This window comes from Cuculus canorus, chromosome Z, assembly GCF_017976375.1.
Source record: "Cuculus canorus isolate bCucCan1 chromosome Z, bCucCan1.pri, whole genome shotgun sequence".
In the NCBI taxonomy this organism is placed as follows: Eukaryota; Metazoa; Chordata; class Aves; order Cuculiformes; family Cuculidae; genus Cuculus; species Cuculus canorus.
Genome location: NC_071441.1, coordinates 23,123,193 through 23,147,134, shown reverse-complemented (window position 1 = coordinate 23,147,134; position 23,942 = coordinate 23,123,193). Strand labels below are relative to the sequence as shown.

Below are 23,942 nucleotides of genomic sequence, written 5' to 3'. Positions count from 1 at the left end.
AAATACTTGAATTGTGTTAGAATATCCATGAAATGCAATAAAGATAACTAGGGGGGACACAGAGCCTGTAGGTGGAGCTAAGAGGACAGTAAAACAGAGAGCTGGAGACACTGGTTTAAAAAGATGTTTAAGGCAGTTGGTGTAGACTGAGAGACAAATGAAAAGAAGATAGGACTGCTTTTCTAAAAATGTACAATTAGAACTGTTTGGTGATAATTCTGCAGTGCTTTTTTTCTTTCAAAGTAGCAATATTGTAATTCATTTGGATTTTTGTGGTAAATTGGCAAATAATCTTGAGTTGCTCATTAACTTCTGCATTGGAAAACAGTTCTTGCAGCTGTTAAGTACGTTTTATGAGCATCTATTCTGGGAAGCATAATTCATGCTTATCAGTATCTGCTGATAATATGAAAATAACTTTTAAGAAGTGCAACCAGAATTTGCTAGATTTAATTACTTTTGCCTTAGGAACTGAAAGGAAATAAAGTATTACTTCAGTTCCACTCCCGTTCTCCCACTTTTCAATGCCTGTACTAAATGTACAATTTCAGTATTTGCATGTGTTCTTATTTTTATAAGGTTTTATGTTTGTTTGTTTTTTACTAACTATTGTCTGTAAGAGATGCTTTCACCACCTGTATAAAATGCCTCTTTATACGATGTACAATGCAGCCTTTTCTGGTGTTGATAAAATGTTTGCATCTGTTGCTTAAACAGTGCTCTGTGCTGACTCCAAGAGGAGTTTAAATGCTGAGTATTAGGTTTCCTACCACATGTTCATGGTGATATTGGACAAGCATTTGAAGTATCTTATTCCTAACAATATATGAATCTGAGGAAATGCGAAGTTTTGCTTTGTACTGAGTAGTTACTGATAACAAACCGCTGTCAAGAAAAGTGATGGAAGCCCCATAATACATCTAAAAATACTGGGAAACGGGCTGCATAAATCTGAACAGTAAATGACTCCTTTCTAATTTTTCCTTTCAGGCTTTCTCATTCTCCAATTTCAGACTTGTTCATATTAGTTAGGCAATGTGAAATTAGTGAAACAAATTTGAACTGCAGTGAGTGCCAAAAACGCAGACGAGAATTGGTAGTTGAAACCTGTGGCTGAAAAACCATCTGATTTACCAATTACCAATGAAAGTGCTATCAACACTATTTCAAAAACATCTTGATGAAAGTTTGGTTTAACACTTGAATTTTTTTTATAATAACCAAGTTAGGGTATATATTTTGATTTTAATGTAGCTTCTGTCTGCTCAATGAGAATCTTTTTCTCATAGCCAAGGAGCAGATGATGGCTGTGAACTAACCTGTTTTTTCTGTATAAATACTAGCTTCTGAAGTAAAAGTTCCAAAACCAAGAGGGAGACCCAAGTTGGTGAAACCACCTTGTCCTTCAGAGAGTGACTGGTGAGTTATTCTGTTGGGTATTTTTTCATTTATATAAAGCTGCTTCATTGCAAGCCATATTGTTCCTTATTTTAAGACTTCTTAGTACAGAGTTCCTGGCATGTTTTTTCCCCTTTTGTGTTTGGTATGAGTGACTGTTTGCTGTGATGTTATTTCCAGCTCAGGTAAGTAATACATAGTAACTCAGGGTAGGACATGTCTGGAACAAGAGACACAAGATCTTAACCTTCGTAACTTGTAGAATCTGTGCAAAATTCTCTATATAAAGTCTGCTGGGTGAAAAGGAAAAGATATTTATTAAGAGAAAGGACAAGATCATGCAAAACGAAAATACTGCATTTTCTTCTAGGTTGTTTTTTTTTTTATCCCGCACAGAAATCTCTTCTGATAGAAGTGCAGCAGTATTTGTTACCTACATTTTGTTTCTACCCTTTTCAGTTCTTGTATTAAGTCCTTAGTGGTTCCAGGAACTAAAGGAAAAGTTGTGCATTAGCATGTTTTGTATAGATTAGCAGATACACAGTTGCAGTATATGTACACCTTAAGAAAGTACACTTTGTTATAAACTAGTTTACAGTGCATTCCTGGTCCTGCAGACACATTGGTGTATGGAGAACTGAGTACTAACTTTTTGATTTCGGATCCATGTGCGTGTGTTAAAGATCAGGTTTATTGTGGCCTCCATGCAATTGTTAATTTCCTTTTTGCATGGGTAATGGGCAATAATTTAAGAAAAAGAGTAGTTTTTGAAGACTAATTAAATGAACTGAGAGTAAATTAACTTCATTTTGAATATTATGTTGTAGAAAACAAAAAAAAATGAACTAATTGACTTCCTGAGTCAGAAGGATGTGTTTCTTTAAAGTCACTCTAGATAATGGATATAATGCTTAAGTACTGTTCATGTTCCAGTGTTAATGAGGAGGAAAAGGCAAAGAAAAAAGGAACAGAAGAAAAGCCTAAAAAGCAGGGGAAAAAAGATGAGGATAGTCAGAAGGAAGAGGAGAAATCAAAGAAGGAATTTGACAAAAAGGAAGGCAAGAAGGAGGCTGAACCAAAAAGGAAAAATGCTGCAAAAGTGGGTTCTGCATCAGCTTCTGATTCTGAAGATGATGAAGAACAAGAAGGTGACAAGGTATAATTTTGCTTTCTTTATGTATTTATTATAGAGGGAAGTCTTGTCACTGAAGATCTTTCCTGAAGTTAATGGCAGATTTTAATAAATGTTGAAGCCCTGTAGCTGACTAGTATAGACTTATAGAACCAAGTTGCAGAGCTTCATTTTGTCAAATAATTCTTCCAGGAACCTTGAAATTAAGAAAAACATCTTTTCTAACACACTTCCCTTTTTAATAAAGGATTTAAATGTAGCAGTTATTTTGTCAGAATGCTTTTTCTATCTGTGTTCTGGGAACACAGACTTTTTTTTCTTGGGTATATCTAAGAGAATATTTGGCCTGAAATCAAGTTTTTGAAAGGTACGAAGCTGTACCTATCCTGTCATTTATGTCTTCATTGTCCAGTGCATAGGATATTTGCCTTCTCTTAGAAATCAAAAGAGGGAGAAAGGACTAAAGAAATTCGAAACTTATCCACACGTGGAGGTCTTGTATTTAGTTGCAAGGGAAGTAAGCTCTTTTCAGGTTGTTCATGGAGCAGGGTTTTTTCAAAGGTACTCAGTGTATCTTTCTTACGCTTACCTCTTTACAGAAATAGCAGTTTGTAAGGTATCTTGCTTTTCAGTGATCTGAAGACTTTTTTTTTCTAAAAATAAAAACAGAAGAAAAAAGGGGGAAGAAACTTTCAAATGGCTCATAGAAGAAACATTGTAAGAGGCCAACATGACAGAGAAGTAACAGAAAGAAAGCGTAAGCAAGAGGAGCACGCAGAATCTGAATTGTGAGTATGTTTTAAAGTGATGTCTGCAAGTTGTAGGAGTACTTTAAAACTAGCAGGAGGGGACAACACCTGAAAGAATTCCAAACTGGTTTTTGCTTTCTCCTGTTGTCCTGCCCCCCACCCTTTTAATTGTCTATTTTAACTTCTCAAATGGGGAGTAAAAAGCTCCTCTACACCAATATGACATTGCTTAATTTCTAGATTCAATTCTTCCCATCCTGCCACAATAGAACCATCTTCCATTGATTTAAAATTTCTAGCCAAAGACAGCGTGTAGATTCTGTTTAGAAGTAACCAGAGAATATCCACGTGATGAGGAGTCAGTGTGAAAAGTCTTTCAGGACAGCTGTATATTTTTCTTTGTTTTGAATACATTAGACTGATAACTCATAGGATGATTATGGATTTTTTATCATGTTTTGAAACGTATAGGGTTTCTTGAAAAACACGTCCTTCTCTGTCTGGCAGCTGAAGCATGCACCTTCTGACAGAGAAAGGAAAATATAAGAACTATTCTACTTTAGCACTGCAAAGCCACTTTGGTGATACCAAGAGCAGTCTGCATTCAGAAAATAAATAATCACAAATGAGTCAAGCATAAAGATGAAAAGAAGATCCTTCCAGAAACTTGGGGGGGTGGGGCAGTAGGAAGAAATCTGACTCATTCTGAAGAACTGTTCTGCAAATGGGTGAAGAAGCCACCTCTGTGAGAGCATGATGTGCCCATTTCCACATTTGCTGGGCAGATTGGAAAAAAGGGAGAACAGGTAAAAATGCGGAGAAAAAGGGGATATTAATAATCCCCTTCGCCCATAAAAACAAAATTCTACCTTTTTTACATTCATTAACAAGAATCTAGTTCGTTTGGGGTTTTTTTATCCTCTATTGCTTTGTTCTCTGGAAACTTAAAACATAAATATTTTCAACTCCAGAGATACTAAATTGTCCTTAGTATCTTTGTAGCTCTTAATATATTGCTGTTTAAATCTGATGTATGCTGACTGATTTCTGCAATCAAACTGTCATATATTGATTTGGTTATAACAATCTCTACTTTTAAATAGTTATTTTATATGTTGCAGGGTAGAATCATAGAATAGTTTCGGTTGGAAGGGACCTTAAAATCATCCAGTTACAACCCCCCTGCAATGGGGGGCAGGGACACCTCCCACTAGATGAGGCTGCCCAAGGCCCCATCCAACCTGGCCTTGAACACCTCCAGGGATGGGGCAGCCACAACTTCCCTGGGCAACCTGTGCTGGTGCCTCACCACCCTCATCGTGAAGAATTTTCTCCTTATGTCTAGTCTGAATCTGCCACTTTCCAGTTGATACCCATTTTTCCTCGTCCTGTCACTACAAGCCTTTGTAAAAAGTCCCTCTCCAGCTTTTTTGTAGCCCCTTCAGGTACTGGAAGGTCGCTATAAGGTCTCCGTAGAGTCTTCTCTTCTCCAGGCTGAACAACCCCACCTCTCTCAGCCTGTCCTCATATGGGAGGTGCTCAGGTTCTCTTCATGACCCTCTTGGACCTGTTCCAACAGTTCCATGTCCTCCTCATGTTGAGGATTCCAGAATTGGACGCAGTACTCCAGGTGAGGTCTCGCAGGAGTGGAATAGAGGGGCAGAATCACCTCCCTGGACCTGCTGGCCACACTTCTTTTGACACAGCCCAGGATACCATTGGCCTTCTGGGCTGCAAGTACACATTGCTGGCTCACGTTGAGCTTCTCATCAATGAGCACCCCAAGTCTCCGCAGGACTGCTCTCAATCCCATCATCTTGCAGCCTGTCTTGAAACAGCGGATTGTATCAACCCAGGTGTAGGACGTTGCACTCAGCCTTGTTGAACCTCATGAGGTTCACACAGGCCTGCTTCTCCAGGTCCCTCTGGCTGACATCCAGTCCTTCCAGCGTGGCAACTGCACCACTCAGCTTGGTGTCATCTGCAACCTTGCTGAGGGTGCACTTGATCTCGCTGTCTGTATCTTTGCTGAAGATATTAAACAGCACTGGTTCCTGTACGGATACATGAGGGACACCACTTGTCAGGGATCTCCATCTGAACTTCAAGCTATTGACTACTACTCTCTGAATACAACGATCCAACCAGTTTCTAACCCACTGAACAGTCCATCCATTAAATCCAGATCTCTCCAATTTAGAGAGAAGGATGTGGGGTGAAAGGGTTTACAGAAGTCCAGACATATAGCGTCTATTGGTTTTCCAGTGTCCACTGCTGTGGTTACCCCATCATAGAAAGCCACTTGGTTGGTCAGACATGACTTACTCTTGGTGAAGCCATGCTCACTGCCACTAACCGCTTCCCTGTCCTCCCTGTGCTCGAACATAGCTTCTAGGAGGCTCTGTTCCATGATCTTCCCAGGTACAGAGGTGAAGTAAAGTAGAGAGGTAGAGGGTAGATAGAGATTTGTTTCAGTAAGATAAAGGAGTAATAGTTAAAGAATGCATAATGAATTTAATTAGAGCTGATGACTAGTACCATGAAACTCAGTATTGATAAAAAGAAGAGGGACTTCTTTCTGTGCTGTCTTCACATTCCTTTACTAGTACATTGAATGTAGGCTGATAACTTTTTTTGTTTTCTCATCTGTACAGTTTCCATTTTCTGGTCTTTGTAGCTAGTTGGTTAATATTTATTTAAGTCTAATAATGATGCTTTGTACAGAGTTCTGTGCATACAGACTTTACATATACTGTTTAAATGGCGTGATCTTGTGCTGCCAGTTAAAGTAGTTCTGTGTTCTTGGAAAGTGTTGTTTCTGTAACTGAATTGAATATGAAGGGAGCACGGAAGATAAGACACACAGGCCTGGATGTTTAACAGGTGTATGTTACTATGACAAGAAGAAGGGAAGTCACAGAATATCTTGTCATGATGTGCTGAAATACACAGATTCTAAATGAGACTTTGAAACCCCTCAGGCAAGGCTGAGGAATTGCTAAACAGGTTCATGATAGCTCCGAGTAGAATTCAGATGTTTCAAAACTTCCTTTCTGTCTTCATCCTATAACTGAGGTGAAGACAAGTGTTCTGGTTGCTTGAGTCCTGCCTTTATTTTTAGTGATACAGTTAGAAGAGGGGACAGGAGATTTCACTTAATTTTTCCATTATTAGTATTTGTTTCAAGAATATTTAAATTATCACTAATACACCTACAGTCAGTTGTAGGATACTTACACTGTTACAGTTAATTTTATGAGAAAACAAGCCATGTAGGGCTCAGTTATGCCTAATTGATGTCTCTATAACACCTCGTGGTAGCGTTAAATAGTTTTACTCCTTTTGTCATCATAATGTAAGATTAAGATCTGTACGATGACATTTTACCAATTTGTACATAAAACCAAAACAAAATATGGTTTAGAAACTTGACTTGTTTTTAAAAACCTTTAATTTGCTGCTTCAAGGGAAAACCATCTGTTATTGTGGAGCATTTATAGGCAGTATCTCAGCCAACTAATTTTGTTAATTTATTTCAGTCGCCAAAAACTAGGGCTTGACTCTTTTGTGGTTTTTGCATGCTGATGTTTTACTGAGATAATAATCTGAAAACATTCCGTGTTATCTAAAAATTGAGGGGTGAAAAAAAGGACTGAAAAACTGATTTTACGTCATTGTAAAAACACTTTAACGTTTTTGATAGGCAGAGTAAAGAAGAAGGCAAGAAAACAGAAGTTAAGAAGATGGAGAAGAAGAGAGGTTAGTTTAAAGAAGCTAAACGGTATATTTGGGCATTGTAAGTTTTGGACAGGATGGCTTTAGGGTTTCAGTCCAGGACATTTGATCCATGACAGATTCCTTCAGATGTGTGAAAAAGTGCATTCTTGTTCTTCTGTGTTCTTTCTTTCTTCCACTCATTAGAAGAGGTCTTAACTGTTCCCTTTACTGTCATGTGAGCTTTTAAACCTCAATGAACCCTTCTGTCTGTGAACAAGAAACAAAAGCTCTTATTCTTGGCGTCAAATCACTTTAGTTCCTCCCTTCTTTTTTTCCTATCTGTCTTCTCATAATGCAGTAATCTGAGGGACCTCTTGAAAGTATTTAGGTACTACCTCATACTAAGCAAGAGGCTTGCTAAGCAAGAGGCTTAGATTCAGATTATTGTGGTCTTGTCTACTAACCCAGACTTGCAAACTGACTGTCATAGAGATAAGTCGTTCCTTTTTTAGTACTCCCATCTTTAAGGGTAATCCAAACTACTGCCTGTAATTTCTAGTATAGTACATATCCAGCAGCATGGACACCAACCAACCCAGTGCTGGCAGGGGGAAGAAAAAAGCATCCAAACCCATCCAAGATGTATTGAACTTGAAGGAAACTCTGCTTGCAGTATTGTTCAGAGTACATACCACTTTTGTTTGGGTATTTTCATACACGCATTCAGCATGCAAACTGGAGACAGACACCTTCATTCATCTCGTATGCTTGCTGGAGCATGTGTGCTGCTAACATTTCATTTGGATGGATTTGGACTCTAACTTCAATCATGTCCAGTTTACTGAAAACATCTGGGTGTCCTGTCATTAAAGGTAACTCCTAGTATTCATTGAAGCTTCCTTTTAACCTGGCCCACAAGCAGAAGGTGACAGCTGTGTATTGAAAGAGAAAATTCTTTTCAGTTTGTATCTCTTAAGGAGAAGACTCTGTAGGTGTCTAATAAGTTTCCAGTTTCAAACAGCTGTATACTTTATTTTTCTTAGTAGGCCCTGTGGTGTATTTATATGTGCGCCTGCATGGTTGTTGGATGTAGAGTGCCTGTCCATATTTTTCTGTGTTCTGTATTTGTAGATGTGTTCAGATTTGTCAAAAGGTTTCTATCAAAACAAACCTGATGTGATTATCAAATTTTATCGCATACTATTTTTAATCTTCAGAAACATCAATGGATTCTAGGCTTCAAAGGATACATGCAGAAATTAAGAACTCCCTGAAAATTGATAATCTTGTAAGTATTTTTTTAAACTGATTTATGTGTGTAATTCCTTCAGGAAATACTTGACATGCATGTTTGGTTTTAATATTTTGAGAATGAAGGAAATTTTTTTCAGATTGAAAGGTAATGAGTGCTTAAATGAGGTTATTATGAACATTAAAAGATCAGTATCCGCAATTAAAACAGGTTTTGTTTGAAAATACTTGAGAATAAATTACTTACTGGAAACATTCAGACTAAATTCTATCAAATGAAGCATCTGTGCCAGCTCAGCCTAAGCCATGCAGAAGGACACAGGGAGCATAGTAGTGCCAGAGTCCCTGGTGCAAGGAATTGAGGATGGAGGCCCTCATCTTCTGACCCCATTCATTGTTGAGGTAAGCCTGCTGCTTACTGAGGGCCCATATTCATAACATCACTGACAGATGGTTGAGTCTTGGCTGGCCTTAAGGCTATCTATTAGCTGCTGCTGTTCTTTTAAGTTGGACGCCAGTGCTATGGTCAGAGGAGACTGGCAAAGCGTTAAGTGTAACTGCATGAATGAGGGTGATGGTCAAGGCATGAGGACTCAGGTGTTGGTCTGTTTCTTAAGGAAAGTCCTTCTGAAGGAATGGGTAGGACTGCCAGGAGCTGGCAGGATCCATCCAACTATTTGGGGCAAACATATTGCTGCCAAGATGCTGGCTAACGTGGTTAAAAAGCTTTAAACTAGGAATGGTAGGGGAGGGGAAAGTGAGGAAGTTGTGGAGCAGGGTGATGATCAAACAGTACAAGATGCTGTAAACAGACTTGATGTTGTAATCAACAGAACAGGCCTAAAGTGGCATTACCACAAGCAAATGCACAGAATTTAGGAAGTGCTGGCGGCACTGCATTATGGAGAAAGCTCTCTTAAGCGTTCTTGAAAGTCAGCACAACTGGGTGCCTGACTGGAGTGTCTATATGCTAATGCCTACAGCATGGGGAATAAACCAGAGGAACTGGACATCTCTCTGCAGTTGCACGGCTAATTATTTCATTTACATCACGGATTTGGTGACGTTGTTCATAGGATGCTGTATACAGTATTCCCATGTGTGTATACTGGCTTTTTGGTAAGAGCAGGTGGAGGGAAGACAAGATGCGAAATAACTCTGTGAAGAGAGCAGTAGGAATGTGTGGAGCTCTGCACTGGGACAGAGCTTGGCCGACTGAGAGCTTACGGGTCAGGATTATTGGGTAGACCAATAAAGGTGACATAGTGAGGATACTACTGCAGATCACCTCATCAGGCAGAAGCAGGGAATGAAGTCATCTTGAGGCAATTTTGAACACTTCCAGTTTAAAGGCCCTGATCCTTAATGGAGGCTTGAACCATCCCAGTATCTACTGAGAGACAACAAGGAAGCTTCTGGAGTGTGACAGCTTCCTAACACAGGTTGTCACGCAGCTGACAAGGGAAGATGCCCTCTCAGACCTGATTATTATAAACTAATCAGGGCTCTGAAAGCTATTGGTGCCCTTGGCTGTAGTGACTGAGACAGTGGAGTTCAGGATCCTGCGAGGATAGAGCAGGGTAAAAAGGATCACAGCCCTGGAATCATAACAGCAGACTTTGGTCTCTACAGGAATCTACTTGGAAGAATCCTTTGAGAGACCATGCTGGAGAGAAGGGACAAGGAGATGTGGCTCACTTTAGGGATTATCTCCTTCTCAAGATTGATCCATCTTGACAAGCAGGAAGATAACCAAATGTGGCAGGAGGTCTGCATGGATGAACAAAGAGCTCCTCACTATAGTCCGAACACAAAAGAGGAAGCATACAGGAAGTAGAAGCAGGGACAGATGACCGGGGAGGATGGGCAGACACTGTCCAAGCATGGAGGGATGTGCTTTATGCTTAGGAAAGCCAGTATCCCGCTGGAGTTAAATCTGGGGGAAGAAAAGACAATACAGCTTCAAGTACGTCACCAGCAACAGGAAGATGGAGAGAATGTGGGCCTACTGGTGAATGGGTGGAGGAACCAAGTTACTAAATGCCTTCTTGAGTTTGTTTATACAGTTCCTTTAAAGAATCTTAGGTTCCTGAGAACAGTGAGAAGTCCAGAAAAGTCCAGAACAGGAAAGACTTGATACTTAGTGGACAAGGATCAAATTAGGAAACGTTTGAACAAAGTGGTCCCACTTTGATACAGAATAAGTCAAATGGTGCTGAGGGGGCTGGATTATGTCATTGTGCATGCACTCCATTTTATTTTTGAGAAGTCCCGATGATTAGGAGGATGTTCCTGAGGACTGGAAGAAAGCAAGTGTCACCCTCACCTTCTAGAAGGAAGATCTGAGAAATCGCATGCCAGTCAGCCTGACATCAGTCAGTTGGAAAGTAATGGAGCAAATGCTCTCGGAAATTGTTTCCCATAATCTGTAGGACAGTAAGGTCTGTGGGAGTTGTCAGCGTGGGTTAATGAAGAGGCAAATCATGCTTGACCGAACTGACGTCCTTCTGTGAGACAGGTGGCTTGAAGGATGAGGGAGAGCAGTGGATGTTGTTTTAAGTTTAAAAAGGCTTTTGATGCTGTCTCTCTTAATAACCTCATAGACAAACTGTTGATGTCTGGGCTAAGTAAGCAGATAGCAAGCTGGGCTGAAAAATGGATGAACTACAGGGCTAGGATCAGTGGCAGTGAGTCCAGCTAAAGGCCACACGTTAGTAATCAATACCATTAAAACATCTTCATGAATAATTGGGATGATGGGATAGACCACACCTGCAGATTAGCTAAAACTGAAAGGAAAGGGTTGATGTGTTTGCTGCCATCCAGAGGGACTTGGGTAGGCTGGAGAAATGGGCCAACATGAACTTCAAGAAGTCCAACAAAGATTCGGGTTCTGCCTCTGGGGATGAATAAGCCCATGCACTGGCACAGGCTGGGGACAGACTGGCTGGAGAGCAGCTTGTCAGAAAATGACTGGGGCTGTTGGTGGGTGCCAGGCCTTTTATCAGGAGCCAGCGGCATGCTCTGGTGGCAAAGGCAGCCAACAGCATCCTTGGATGTTTTTCAAGAGAATTGCCAAAACATGGACGGAGGCGATCACTGCCCTTTGGTCAACACTGGTGAGAACACAGTAGAGACTTGTATTGTAGGGAGCCCAACAAAGGGCCACAGAGATGAATTAAGGGTTTGGAGCATCTGTCATGGAAGGAGAAGCTGAGAGAACTGGGAGCATTCAGCCTAGAGCAAGGGCTGAGAGGGGGAATCTTCTCCATGTGTGTAAACACCTGAATGGAGTGTGGAAAGACAGCAGAGCCAGACTCTACTCAGTGAAAGGACAACAGGCAGTGAACACTGATGTTAATGCAGGAGACGCTGCTTAAACATAAGAAAAAGGTTTTTACAGTGAGGATCATCAAGCGCACTCATGTATTCATCTAAATTGCTACACCTTGGAATCCAGTATTAAGATTGGGCAGTGAAAACAGGCAGGGAAGGACTAGAGCTGTGTATTTAAAAAAAAAAAAAAATAATTTCTATGCCTTTGGTGTTTTAGAACAATGCTACCAGGTTTTCTGAATTCAAGGCTATTTGTGCTTTTCTTGTTTTGTTTTTTTCTGTAACCAAAACCTCATATCATAAGATATACAGACTTAAAGTAGTTCACCAGTCTCTTGAAGTCCTGGAGGCGATGCAAATCTTAAAAAAAGTCAGTTTCCATTTAAGCAAGTGAAAATGCAAGTAAAAGGCTTCATTCCATCCCTGCCTTTATGTACTGCTGAAGATGAAAAAATTCTCACTGCTGCTACTAACTGGCCAAGGAGGGGTGTGAGTGATGTCAGTTTGAGGGTTTTCGCTAACTGATTATGTAGTCTTTTCAGAGCACCATTGCACCAATGGTGCTGAAAGGGATTTTCAGCCTTTGGCTGTCTACCTTTGTTACATGAGTGACATTTGTACAGTGAGAGAGAAAATGAGTGTTGGTGAAGAAGTACAGTAGGATGTGAGGCAACAAGATGCTCCAGCTCAGGAGCTCTGCATTATGTTAGGTATTTGAGGCAAGGTTCTGGTGCTGTGGGCAGGGGGCTGGACACAGCTGGTTACTGCTGGCTCCAGTGGACCCACTGTGCAGGGCACAGCTGAGCCCGTCATCCAAGATGGTGGTACCTCTGTGAAAATGAACTTAAAGGGTAAAACACACTGGGCAGAGAGAGGAGAGGAGTAAAGAGTGAGAAATAACAGAGGGAGCCCCAAAGTCAGAGAAGAAAAGAGGGCATGCTTTATGTTGCTGGAGTAGGTATTCCTCTGCAGCCTGCGGAGGAGACTAAGAAGGAGCAGATGTTGATGCTGTGGTCTTTGGAGAGCCCATACTGGGGGTGTCTTCCAAAGGCTGTAGCCCGTGAGGAGAGCCCAAGCTGGAGCAGAGGAGAATGTGACAGGGAAGGAGGAACTGTGATGTACTCTGCTAAGAGGTGGGGGCAGGAGTCTGGAATGAAGTTGAGCATTGTGGAGTATGGGGGGGGGGGGGGGTGTTGATTTAACGTTTGTTTCTCACAACCCAAATCTGTTTTAATTGGTAATAAATTATTTTTTCCCTAAGTAGAGCCTGTTCTGCCCCCAGCAGTAACTGCTAAGCAATCTCCCTGTCATTAGCTGAACTCATGAGCTGTTATCCTGTTTTCTCTCTCTGCCTTGTTGAGGAAGGAGATGTTATGTCTGGCTGGGCATCTGGCCACTGGCCAAGGCTAATCTACCACTGTGCTAAATATGAAACATTAATTTTCATTGCAACCCATTCTTAAATTATTTTAAGTGTATGCCAATGCTGCTTCTCAAAAAAATAGTTGGCCTTAAGTTTAGAAAACTTTTACTCTACAGCTTAATGGTTTGGTTTATATAAATCTGAGCATGATCATAAATTCACCTTATAATAATAAGTGAAAACAAAACCCCAAAATCACTATACCCTACTAAACCTCTGATTCAGAGGTGTAATGGAGCAAATATCTTACTGTACTGGGAAAACATTGATTGTACCATTAAAGCAAGGACACTTAGTTTATTATGATTGTATTTATCACAGAAATATAAGGATTCTGCATTGTCCCAGTATATTTGTTTTGGTTTTTTAATAGTAGTTTCCCTTGAGAACAAGAGCTACAACTTTGTACAAGATGCAGAACATTATTATGACCTGTCCTGGAGAGGAATTTTGAGTTCTAAATAGGAATTAAAATAAGCAATAGTAGCTGAGGATAAGAAAATAGTGACCTAAGCATTACAGGAAGAAGACTTTAGCGTTTCTTAGAACAACAGTTCTTAGAAATGGATCAGAAGCTCACATCATTACTTCTGGGTGTCCTGCATAGCATGTAATTCATCAAACTTTTAACTGAAAAATCCATGAAGATACAGTTCTGTATATTAACTGTAGTTCACTTAAGATACTTTGCTACCCTCCTCAGTGGCAACTCACTTGGGAAAAATAGTGTATGACTTAAGGAGAACAGCTTCAAGCACAGAAGTACTAGGGTTGTCAAAGTGGCATAAAGCTTGTGGTTGTATTTTGAAAGTATAAAATTTATATTTAAAAAATTTAAGTTATTCAAATAGCGTTTGCTTTTTGTTATGAAAGCTGCTGAAAGGCAATTAATAATCATCTTCATTTGGAAGTTTGACTATGTGAATTGTTTTTAAATAAAGTGCATAATCAAATCAACAGTATTATAGGAAGGTATCAGTGAGCATGGAAATCAAGTTAGTATGGCTAATTAAGAATGGTTAACATGTAAGTTAAGTCTTCAAATTAATTTCTTGTTCATACACAGGATGTGAACAGATGTATTGAGGCTCTTGATGAGCTTGCATCCCTTCAAGTCACAATGCAACAAGCTCAGAAACATACAGAGATGATTCTGACTCTAAAGAAGGTGAGATTTGCAATGTTAATCAAAGTCATCTTTGTGTTTTCTTAAAAGTATCAGCATTATTTGCTACTGCACTATTGTATCCAGTTCTAGTCCCCACAGTTCAAGAATGATGTGGACAGACTGTAGAGGGTCCAGTGAAGAGCCATTAAGGTAAACAAAAGGATGGAGAATCTACTATATAAAGACCAAAGAAGGGGTTAGGTCTTTTTTCTTCCTGAAGAAGGGGGATGGGGAAGACCTTATCACAGTATTCCACCACTTGGAAGGGCAGCTACAGAGAGGAAGGAGGCTCTCTCTTCACAAGAAGCAATATAGAGAAGACAAGGGGAAATGGGTACAAGTTGCACCAGGAGAGGTTTCATCTTGATATAAGAAAGAAAAACTTCCCTGTGATGAGAATAATCACTCACTAAGCTATCCAGGGATGTGGTGGGGTCTCCATCACTGGAGGTTTTCAAAACAGGGTGCTTGATAAATGTTATGTAGGCTCCCTTTCTCATGAAGGCTTGGACCAGATGTTCTTCGAAGGTCCCTTCCAACCTGGATTGTTTTGTGATTCTGTGATACACTGTGGGAGTGTAGAAGGCTTTTCTTATTTCATTTTAAATTAAGAATTTTATGTAAGCACTTGATGAAATTACATAAGTATTTAAATGGAGCTCGTTTTATTACTTTGATTTCAGATACGGAAGTTCAAAGTTAGCCAAGTTATCATGGAGAAATCTACAATGCTATATAACAAGTTCAAGACCATGTTTCTGGTTGGGGAAGGAGATTCTGTTCTTTCCCAAGTACTAAATAAATCACTTGCTGAGCAGAAGCAGCATGAGGAAGCCAACAAAACCAAAGAACAGTGGAAGAAAGGAACAAACAAAAAAATAGAGAAGGAAAAGGATCAAACAAGTAAGTCATGTTTTCAGGTTTTTGTCATATAGAGCACTTAGTTTGCATCGGTTGCTGAGCCAGCTTCAAAAAACCCTTGATGTAGAAATTCTGCCCCTTTATTAAAACCTTTACGTATCTGGAAGAGTCAAGGATAATACTGCTGTAACTTAAATTTCAAGTTCAAGGATATAGTAGTGTTTTCCACTTTACCTTTATTACCTGAAGGTAAGGATTTTTGCAAGAACAGAGTTTTAACATTTTTTACTTTATTACCTTATGGAATAAAAACGTTAAACATGGGGTAGGCTAGCATACTACTTCCATTCCTCGAGTAGCCTTTTGGTGCCTAGGCTTCCACCTATTTAACTGCTTCCTTTCCTTCACTAGCGTTTTCCCTACTACCATCTATCCTGCTGTGTGTGGCAGCAGCTTTTAATTGCTTCTGTGATGCAGTTTCAGTAGTTCAGTCAGAGTAAAGAAATAATCATCATTTAGGGGAGGAAATGCCTTTATACTCTTAGTAGTGCTATTCTATATTAATCCTGAATGCTTGCTTATACAAGTACAGCATGATATTGAAACCTTCCCATAGTAATGATGCTGTACAATAAGTGAGGTCAGTTATTAAACAAAACATGAAAGAAATGTAATTAGATACTTACATTTTTTACAGAGGTACAAAATGAGGCAGAGACATTGGAAAGCCATGTTGCAAATGAATTTAAACCCTTGAAGATGCCCTAAATCTAAATTTATTCAGATCCTCAGATCTCCACAACCACTGGAGAGAAATTATATTTACTTTGAACTTCAATTCGAGAACAAAACAGTTTCAGAAATCTGTTTGGAAGTTATATCCTCTGGATCTAGAATAAACAAGTTATTGTAACCAAGGTGATCGAGGGTGCCGAGGATTCAGAATAAGTGTAACTGAAATGCCACTGTATTTGTAACTGCTGAGAAAGTAAGCGTGATGATAAAATACAGCCATTTTACAGTGAGAAAATGATGTATTCAACACAGAACTTTCCCAAACCCAGATCAGCAGAGACCCTAATACTCTAACAGAGAATCTAAACTGAAAGACTTCCTACACGTAGAACGGTCTGATTAAGGAAGCTACTCCAGATAAGGTCAACAAGAGAATTTAGTGGAACACACTGAAATACCATATTGTTGCCCATTCAAATGGAGAACTGTAAGTTTTATCAGAGTAGGGAGGTGTTTCATGGAAGTGGATTTTTCTTCTTTTTTGCCACAAAGAAATTTAGGTTCCTTACCAATTCTGAGCAAGTCTACACTAGAATGTCATCTTAAAACGATCTTGTCGGTTTTTTAGCATCTCTTAGCCTGCAAGTATTCTGCTGAATAATGTCTTGTATTTTTTCTTGCTGCAGCACAATAGTTTGATAGAAGTTTTTTTGTAAACTTCTTACTTCAAATAAAATGCACTGTCAATTCTAACTTAGTGACATTCATCAACAATTCACTCAGAGTTCACTGTCTTGTAATGCCAGAGCAAAACATGTATTAATCACAGAAATTTTAAAGAGGTTAAATATTCTTGCTTTGACCTCACTAAACACAGCTTATGCATGGTGCTTTGTTTTCCTGCTTGACAACTGCATGCTATAACTAAATGTATTTACTCTGTTTATATAAACTATTTTTCATAACTTTTATACTATATGTATATTTGTTTTAGTTGAGAGTAAGTAAAAAACCGTGGAACCAATAACCTCAAGCTGAAGTATCAGAAATCCCCTCAAATCATTTGAGCCAGAAAAAATGGTAAAGGCAATTTCCCTGCTGAAGTAGATGCTGTTCTCACTGTTCAGAATATAAATAAGCATTAGTACTATTATGTGTAGCCTAGCAAGCAGAAGAACTCGAAATCTTGTGAAATACATAAATTGTTCATTTCCTGTTACTAAAACTGTGGGATGAGGTTCCTTACATGGAATTTTCAGAAACTGAAGCTGTATCAGTTACTGCTTCTTGTGCTCTTTTAGCTGGTAGGTATGAAGCTGAGATAAAAACAGTTACAGTGTGAGTTGATGAAGGTAAATAAATGCCTGGGGCTTTTTATAGCACAGTATGGCTGCCTGCAGTACATTCGTCTTTCCCTGCGCTTTCATCTTATAGATTCAAAGGTTCTGAATGGAGGATCTGAAGCTCAAGACAACAACCAGTCACAACACAATGGAGAGAACACTGAAGAAAAAGATAAGCATGAAGCTGGCGTTAAGAAAAAGTGAGTGTCATTCCCCAGACCTACGAGCCACATGCTCGCATCCAGGCCAGACTGGGGGCAGGGAGATGGTTCGTTTATCTGTGCGCTGATCCGGAGGCCAACAAGGTCACTCCCAGGGCAAAAATCAAAAGCAATATTTATTCTGGCTCCGGCAAACATAAACAGACAAAAACATTGGGGTGCACAGCTGACATGGAGGTGCGACTTCTCAAAGTTACAGAAACAACCCAACCTGCACAGATGGTAATCTGATCCCGAATGCAACCCAGGTCACTCGGATCTGATATGACACATACCATAAGGGAATGGGAGGGAGACAGAAAGAAGGAAATCACACTGATGGGCAGCAGCAGTTCCTTGGGAACATGTGGTCGCAGCAGCAGCTTCTTCAAGGGTGTGTGGTCCAGGCTGGTCTGATCGAAGTAATGGTTGAGAGAGCGTGAGGGCCTTGCCGCGTGCTTCCTTGAGTTCTTTTCTAAGGCCCATCCGACCCCCACCAGCACATGTTGGGGTGCGCTTGCCACAGGGTCTGGCCCAGATGGGTGGAGGAAGAGATGAGGCAGCACGTGCCACTGTATCAGCTCCAACTGTAGCCGCCAGCCCTGGGCCTTGAGCGCAGGTGGGCAAGGGAGAGCGGTGCTGGCTCCTGCATCTCACACCTGGCGCCACAGAGGAGGCCCTCTGGCAATATCCCAAGTTCCATCCTTGGGGAGGTCTGCTGCAGCACAACCTCCACTATTCGTTGCTGGCGCCACAAAACAAACACACAAATGGGCAGCCTTCAGGCAAAATGTTGAAGGCAATGAAAGAAGCGAAGTCGGGCTTTACAGTGAGTTAATAACAAAAGGATCTGTTCTGCTCTAGCAAAATGATATAAATAGAATGACAGGAGATTGAAGTTACTTAAACACTTTGAGGCACTGTTTTCTTTAGTTTTCTGTCAGCTTTAGAGAATGATAATAGCATGCAAATCTTCCATTAAAGTTTTGAATGAACATTTTAGAATTTACTTAACTCATTGTCCTGGTTCAAGAGATTACAGGATATCCTATTAGGAAAAAATGGGCTTGTGGTGAGACAGGGCAAAGTATAAGCTTTCTCCTAATTTTTAGACTACTCAATGTTATTAAGTTGGAAGCAAAGGAACCACGTTTTACAGAAAATAATGGGATTTATTGAGATTTTTTTTTTTGTGAAATCATGTATTCCAATCAATAGCCAAGCAAATTTAGTGTTCTGTAGTATGTAGTGTATTGTGTCCAGCTCTGGAATCCTCAGCATGAGAAGGACATGGAGCTATTGGAATGGGTCCAGAGGAGGGCTATAAAGATGCTCCGAGGGCTGGAGCACCTCCCATAAAAGGACAGTCTGTGAGAGTTGGGCTTGTTCAGCCTGGAGAAGAGAAGGCTCCAAGGAGACCTTATAGCGACCTTCCAGTACCTGAAGGGCCTACAAGAAAGCCAGGGAGGGACTGTTCACAAAGCTTTGTAGTAATAGGACTAGGGTCAGTGGCAATAAATTGGAGACGGGCAGGTTTAACTAGACGTAAGGAGGAATTTCTTCACCATGAGCATGGTGAAGCACTGGCACAGTTTGCCCAGGGAAGCTGTGCAGGTATTCAAGGCCTGGTTGGATGGGGCCTCAGGCAGCCTGATCTAGCAGGAGGTGTCCCTGCCCATTGCAGGGGGATGAAACTACATGATCTTTAAAGTCCCTTCCAACCCAAACCATTCTGTGATTCTATAACATTGCTACAAAATTGCTCAGATGCAGGTGAGCTGCAGGCTAGAACTCAGACCTGTGAAATTTCAGAACTCTGAATGCTTTACAGAAGTTGATGCATCTACCTTTTCCAAACAAGAAGCCATAAGTGTGCTTGCATTTTTCAGGAGGGTAAGTGTATAAACCTTAGCCTTACTGCTTTTTTGTGTAAACAAGAAAAACAAGCAGTCAATCTCTTGTAGAATATGAGGAATACTTAATGAGGAAAAGGCCTGGAATTAATGGTCAGGGATTCTATCTGTCCAGCAGGATGTATTGAAGCATGTTTACTTTCATTACTGCCTTTGCACAGGCCAGAAGAAACTGTAGTTACCTGGCGTTGTTTTGGCTCTCTGCCAAGTTAAAATCCTACAAATGAATAGAATATTGACTTATTTACAGTACGGTAAACGTAAAGAGTAAAACAAAACTTAAGATGAAAATTCATTTGGTATTTGCTAGGAGGTAGCCTCAGAAGTACAGGCTTCTGGTTACACAGCTTTTGGAAGTGATATTTGGGAGTTTCCAATCAGGGATGTGAAATACACATTTGGTCTGAAGAAGCAGCATGTTACAGGAACTTAAAGAGGCACAGGTGTAGGTTCCTAACACAGCCTAGCATACTGCTTACATAGGTGATGTGGCCAAATCACAGTGAATACTAAACTGGTTCTCCAAGACAGAATTTTTTCGTGGCCTTCCTCCTTCCTTGTTCTTGCAGAACCTGACAACACTTGGATTTTTGAGTGATGGCAATAGTCTCATTCAGGTTGCCCTTTATATTGTGATTAAAAGAATAAAGAATATTTGGGTGCATGTGTGACACCTCAATAGGCATTGGTCAAAAGAAACTTAATGCAGACACTTCACATAGTTGTGCAGCATGTCTGGAAAAGGCTGTTGAATACAGTAGCTCAAAAAAGCAACTCTGAGGCACAACAGTATGTTTGTAATACTTCAGTAATCCTACCTGTAAAACTTGCCCGTGTCATCTATGTATGAGGTAGTGGTGGTGCCATGTTCTGCTAATAAACATATAGCTCTTCAAGCATGTGTGAGGTTTGCTGTGGCCTTGAACTCTACACTGCAGCACGATCTTTGACTTACCTAAACAAAGCCCCTTTGCAAAAGAACTTGCAGGGCTACCTGGGAGCAGTTCCAGTGGGCTTAACACTCATTGTTTGCTAACAGCTGTAAGCCAGCTTTTGTAACATCTCTTGCAAACACCATCTAGATGCACATCCATGTAACTGTTCTAAATTCAAGCAAGCTACAGTGTGGTGTCTTTCCGTCACACAAACTTCCTTTCGTTCAGTATTTTTCCATACATTTTTATTTGCAATAGTCAGTTGTTTTGAAATGAGAAACTAGTAAGCAAAATAAATAAGAACAAGTCAATGTTCAGAATGCCCCTGCAGTTCTGACTGCTGTCTTCAAGCAAATAGTTTGTAAACTCGTCAAGTCATGGGGGCTATCTGTTCAAGTTCTGAACTTCACTCCCTTTGATAATTCGAGGCAAGACGTGTCCATACCTTTCTGACAGTGTACTTCAAGAATCTGGAAGACAGAAGTTGTGTAACAATTTTTCTGAAATGACTGGCACTTAACACCTTTTTGTTCTTGTTCAGTAAAAATATGTACTGCTCCCCAAGGTTACCTCAGTTTGTGGAATATACAGTGGATTTATTCCTGGCTGCAAAAAAGTTAGACTTGGTAAGGCGTGTTAAGCCAGAGAGTGTTTCCACCTGAGCTGACACACAGTTGGCAGCAGATTAGGGAGGGCTGCCTGAATGGAACACAAACTGAGTTGTTCTAAACAGCTGCCATTCACAGTGGGTCACGTACACAAATGAGATGTTAACTCACAACTGGCTTAGCTTAATATTTGGGGCAGCAGGCATCATTGTCATCCTCAGTTCTCCATACTTCATCTACTGCTGAATGTACATCAGCATCACTTAGTTTAGACTGCACAAATCAAGTCTTGCTCTCTCCATTTTCATATGATCACTAATGTTGCTTTACTTTGTTTCTAGGATCTGTGGTGAAGAGAGAGAGCTTGAAAAGTCAGCAAAAGATTCGGCCTTTGAAAGCAAATGATACCACTGGAGTCTTTTTTTTTAATACAAATTAAAGAGGATTGTTAAGTTTTGCATTTCAAATCTATAGACTGCTGAAAGTTTTAAATAATTTTATAAGCATAGTATTTTAAAGTTAAATTTTGTGGAGCAGAAGTCCTTTTAATCTTGGTTTAAAGGTATTTAAAACACTTTTGCCAATAGTTTTGTCCAGTATTAACACATAATGCATTTCAAAAGATGAGAATTCCAGTTAGAAGACAAATGCTTACATGTTACAGGACTTAGAGTTGTAGTATATTTTTATCTGACTACTGTATGTTTGTCTAGTTAATAGCAGGAAAAAGTGTAAATACTTGTAACTGCCTAATTGCTTCAGTTGCAGAAATGAAGCATCTCTTCCTACAATACTGACTTGTTTGTGCATAGTTTTTCAACTCTTGTTGGGATGTCTTTTCACTGTGTTTTGTAGGAGTTGGAAGCAGCGTTTTTATAGCTGTTAACATTTTAACGTATGAGTATACCTAATTACTTTTTTTAAACAATTCTAGTTCTGTTCTTGCAAAACTTGTGCCAATTTACTGCAATGTGACTTCATGGTATGCTTTTGGTATGATAAGTATACTAGAAAGAAATCTGGTGTTTTCTCTTAACCTGTTCATGCACACTGGTTGGAAAACACTGTTGAAAAACTTGTGAAATAAAAGAACTTAAACTGATGATGAGAGACTGGTTCTTAATACTGACTTGTACAGACTAAAACAGTCATAGGAATAAGAGGTGTCTGGTTTTAGTACTATTTCAGTTTTATTGCATTGTCATTAACTTGGGGATTTCTGACTTGAATATCAACACTGGTATGTTAAGAAAAATTCCTTAAGGCATGAAGTGGAATGAAATGAGTACCATCTCCTCTGAAAACAATTGGAAGATGGTATTGGCAGAGGCCAGCCAGGTGAGCAGTTACAGTTAGTTTTAAGACTCTTGGGAGATACCGGGGAAGGTGACAGCATTCCAGGTGTATGTATCACCTTGTACTGTGTCACCTTCAAGGCAGCAACAGAAAATGGGATCACAGCCTGCGTACACCAGTACTTGTGAAGCTTTAACTCACACCAGTCAACAAGGAAGAGAGTCCAGTACTGCAGCATGACCAAAACAGCCTGCTGTCAGATAGGGAAGTCTTAATTAGTTCTTGTTTCCATGCCTTGTGCATGACTGCCACTGTTTCTGTATTCAGCACACCTGTTTTTTTGTTGTTTTGTTCTTAGCCAAGGTAGTATGGAGAGAAGGCATTTTTGCTCATAAATAAAAGATGACAGCTTTTTCCCATTTTCAAGCTCAACAACTTGGCACAACTTCTACTTTTGTTTGCAGTTACACTCTTACACTAGTGCTACTCGGCTAGATATTCAGGAAATTTAGCAAAAAGCAACTTCAAAAACTCGAAAAGCTGCAAGCGGGTAAAAGGTCTGGTATCTTCAGCACTGCTTTCTAACTTTTGTTTCCCAGAACCTGAAATTTTTCTTGACTACTGCTTTTTTTTTCACTGAACTCATGCACTGCTATGAAGTAACTCCTCCTTATTATCTGTCTCCTAATTCTGAAAAGATAACGTTTTTCCTTGTTGCTGCCTTTTTTTTTTCCTTCTGCCATTTTTTTCCTTCTTCGTAATGGACTAGAAGAGTAAACTGCCTAAGTTTTAGGATAGCCCAAATCTCCTCTTCATTTGCATGTTAAGTAACAAGAAAAAAAATCCTTACTAGTGACCAGAAGTACAGAAAAAAAAAGGATGAAAAGCCTGAAATCAGAACTCTTGAATCTGATTTCATTGCACAAGCAGTATGATGATGTTTATTGTATTCAAAACTGCAATTAGTAACGTTTGCTAGTTTGCACTGGTTATTTTTTCAAATGTAACTTTGCCAGAATCCATCACAGTATATGCTTTTTTTTAGTTCCACTTGAATATGCCAGTCTTTCAGAGACCACATGTGCAACATGTAGTCACTACATGAGCTGCTGCTAAAGCCTGTTGAACCTAATTTGAGCAACATTTAGCTGTCCATTTGCATAGTGGTACACAAATGATGCTAACTACTTCTGTAAACCTTCACCAGAACCCATTGTGTTTCTTTCTGGTCTCAAAATCTGTAAACTAGCCATAATGTTAAGATGAGGCAGGACTATCTGGTTGGTAATGAAGAAAAGCTAACAGATGTAGTTATTTCAACATTCAACAATTCACCAGCAGCTGAATTTATGGAGCCTGTTTTGCTGCACTTGTACAGCGGACTTCTTCATATTAGAATGCACTGCATGCTTTCTAAAGACTTCTTCACTGTGGGCAGGGACACGTTCCACTAGATCAGAACTTCCCTGGGAAGCTGTGGATGCCCCATCCCTGGCGGTGTCCAAGGCCAGGTTGGATGGGGCCTGGGGCAGGCTGACCCAGTGAAGAGTGTCCCTGCCCATTGCAGGGCGGTTGGAACTAGATGATCTTTGAGGTTCCTTCCAACTCAAACAATTTTATGATTCTATATTGAGTACTTTTTACAGGTGCAAGGACATATTTTTCATTCCTTATTACTCCACTATCATTTAGGTCAATGGATGAAAGCACTTGCACATATATGCATCTTTACTGATCATAACAAAAGCATGAACGAAATGGTACTATTTCCACTTGTACCTTCCTGCCCAAAAGTTACCAACAGCCTAAAACTTCTTTATTCTGTCCTTGCAGGTCTGTTAACCTTAGGGAGAAAGATGTGACCAGCACCTGCTGGA

At 40.0% G+C, this 23,942-nt stretch overlaps 1 protein-coding gene across 3 annotated transcripts in view; it reads left to right on the top strand.

Moving 5' to 3' along the window:
- Nucleotides 1–21,871, top strand: part of PSIP1 (PC4 and SRSF1 interacting protein 1) — a 38,857-nt gene extending 16,986 nt beyond the window's left edge. For all 3 annotated transcript variants that reach the window (XM_054054756.1, XM_054054755.1, XM_009556332.2), the window contains exons 8-16: nt 1,344–1,419; nt 2,332–2,554; nt 3,200–3,318; nt 6,983–7,038; nt 8,214–8,284; nt 14,073–14,174; nt 14,858–15,077; nt 17,205–17,313; nt 21,111–21,871. In XM_054054756.1, coding sequence (XP_053910731.1) covers nt 1,344–1,419; nt 2,332–2,554; nt 3,200–3,318; nt 6,983–7,038; nt 8,214–8,284; nt 14,073–14,174; nt 14,858–15,077; nt 17,205–17,313; nt 21,111–21,174 — 1,040 coding nt within the window. In that variant the 3' untranslated portion in view covers nt 21,175–21,871. The remainder of the gene's footprint in view (nt 1–1,343; nt 1,420–2,331; nt 2,555–3,199; nt 3,319–6,982; nt 7,039–8,213; nt 8,285–14,072; nt 14,175–14,857; nt 15,078–17,204; nt 17,314–21,110) is intronic.
- The last annotated feature ends 2,071 nt before the right edge of the window (nt 21,872–23,942 follow it).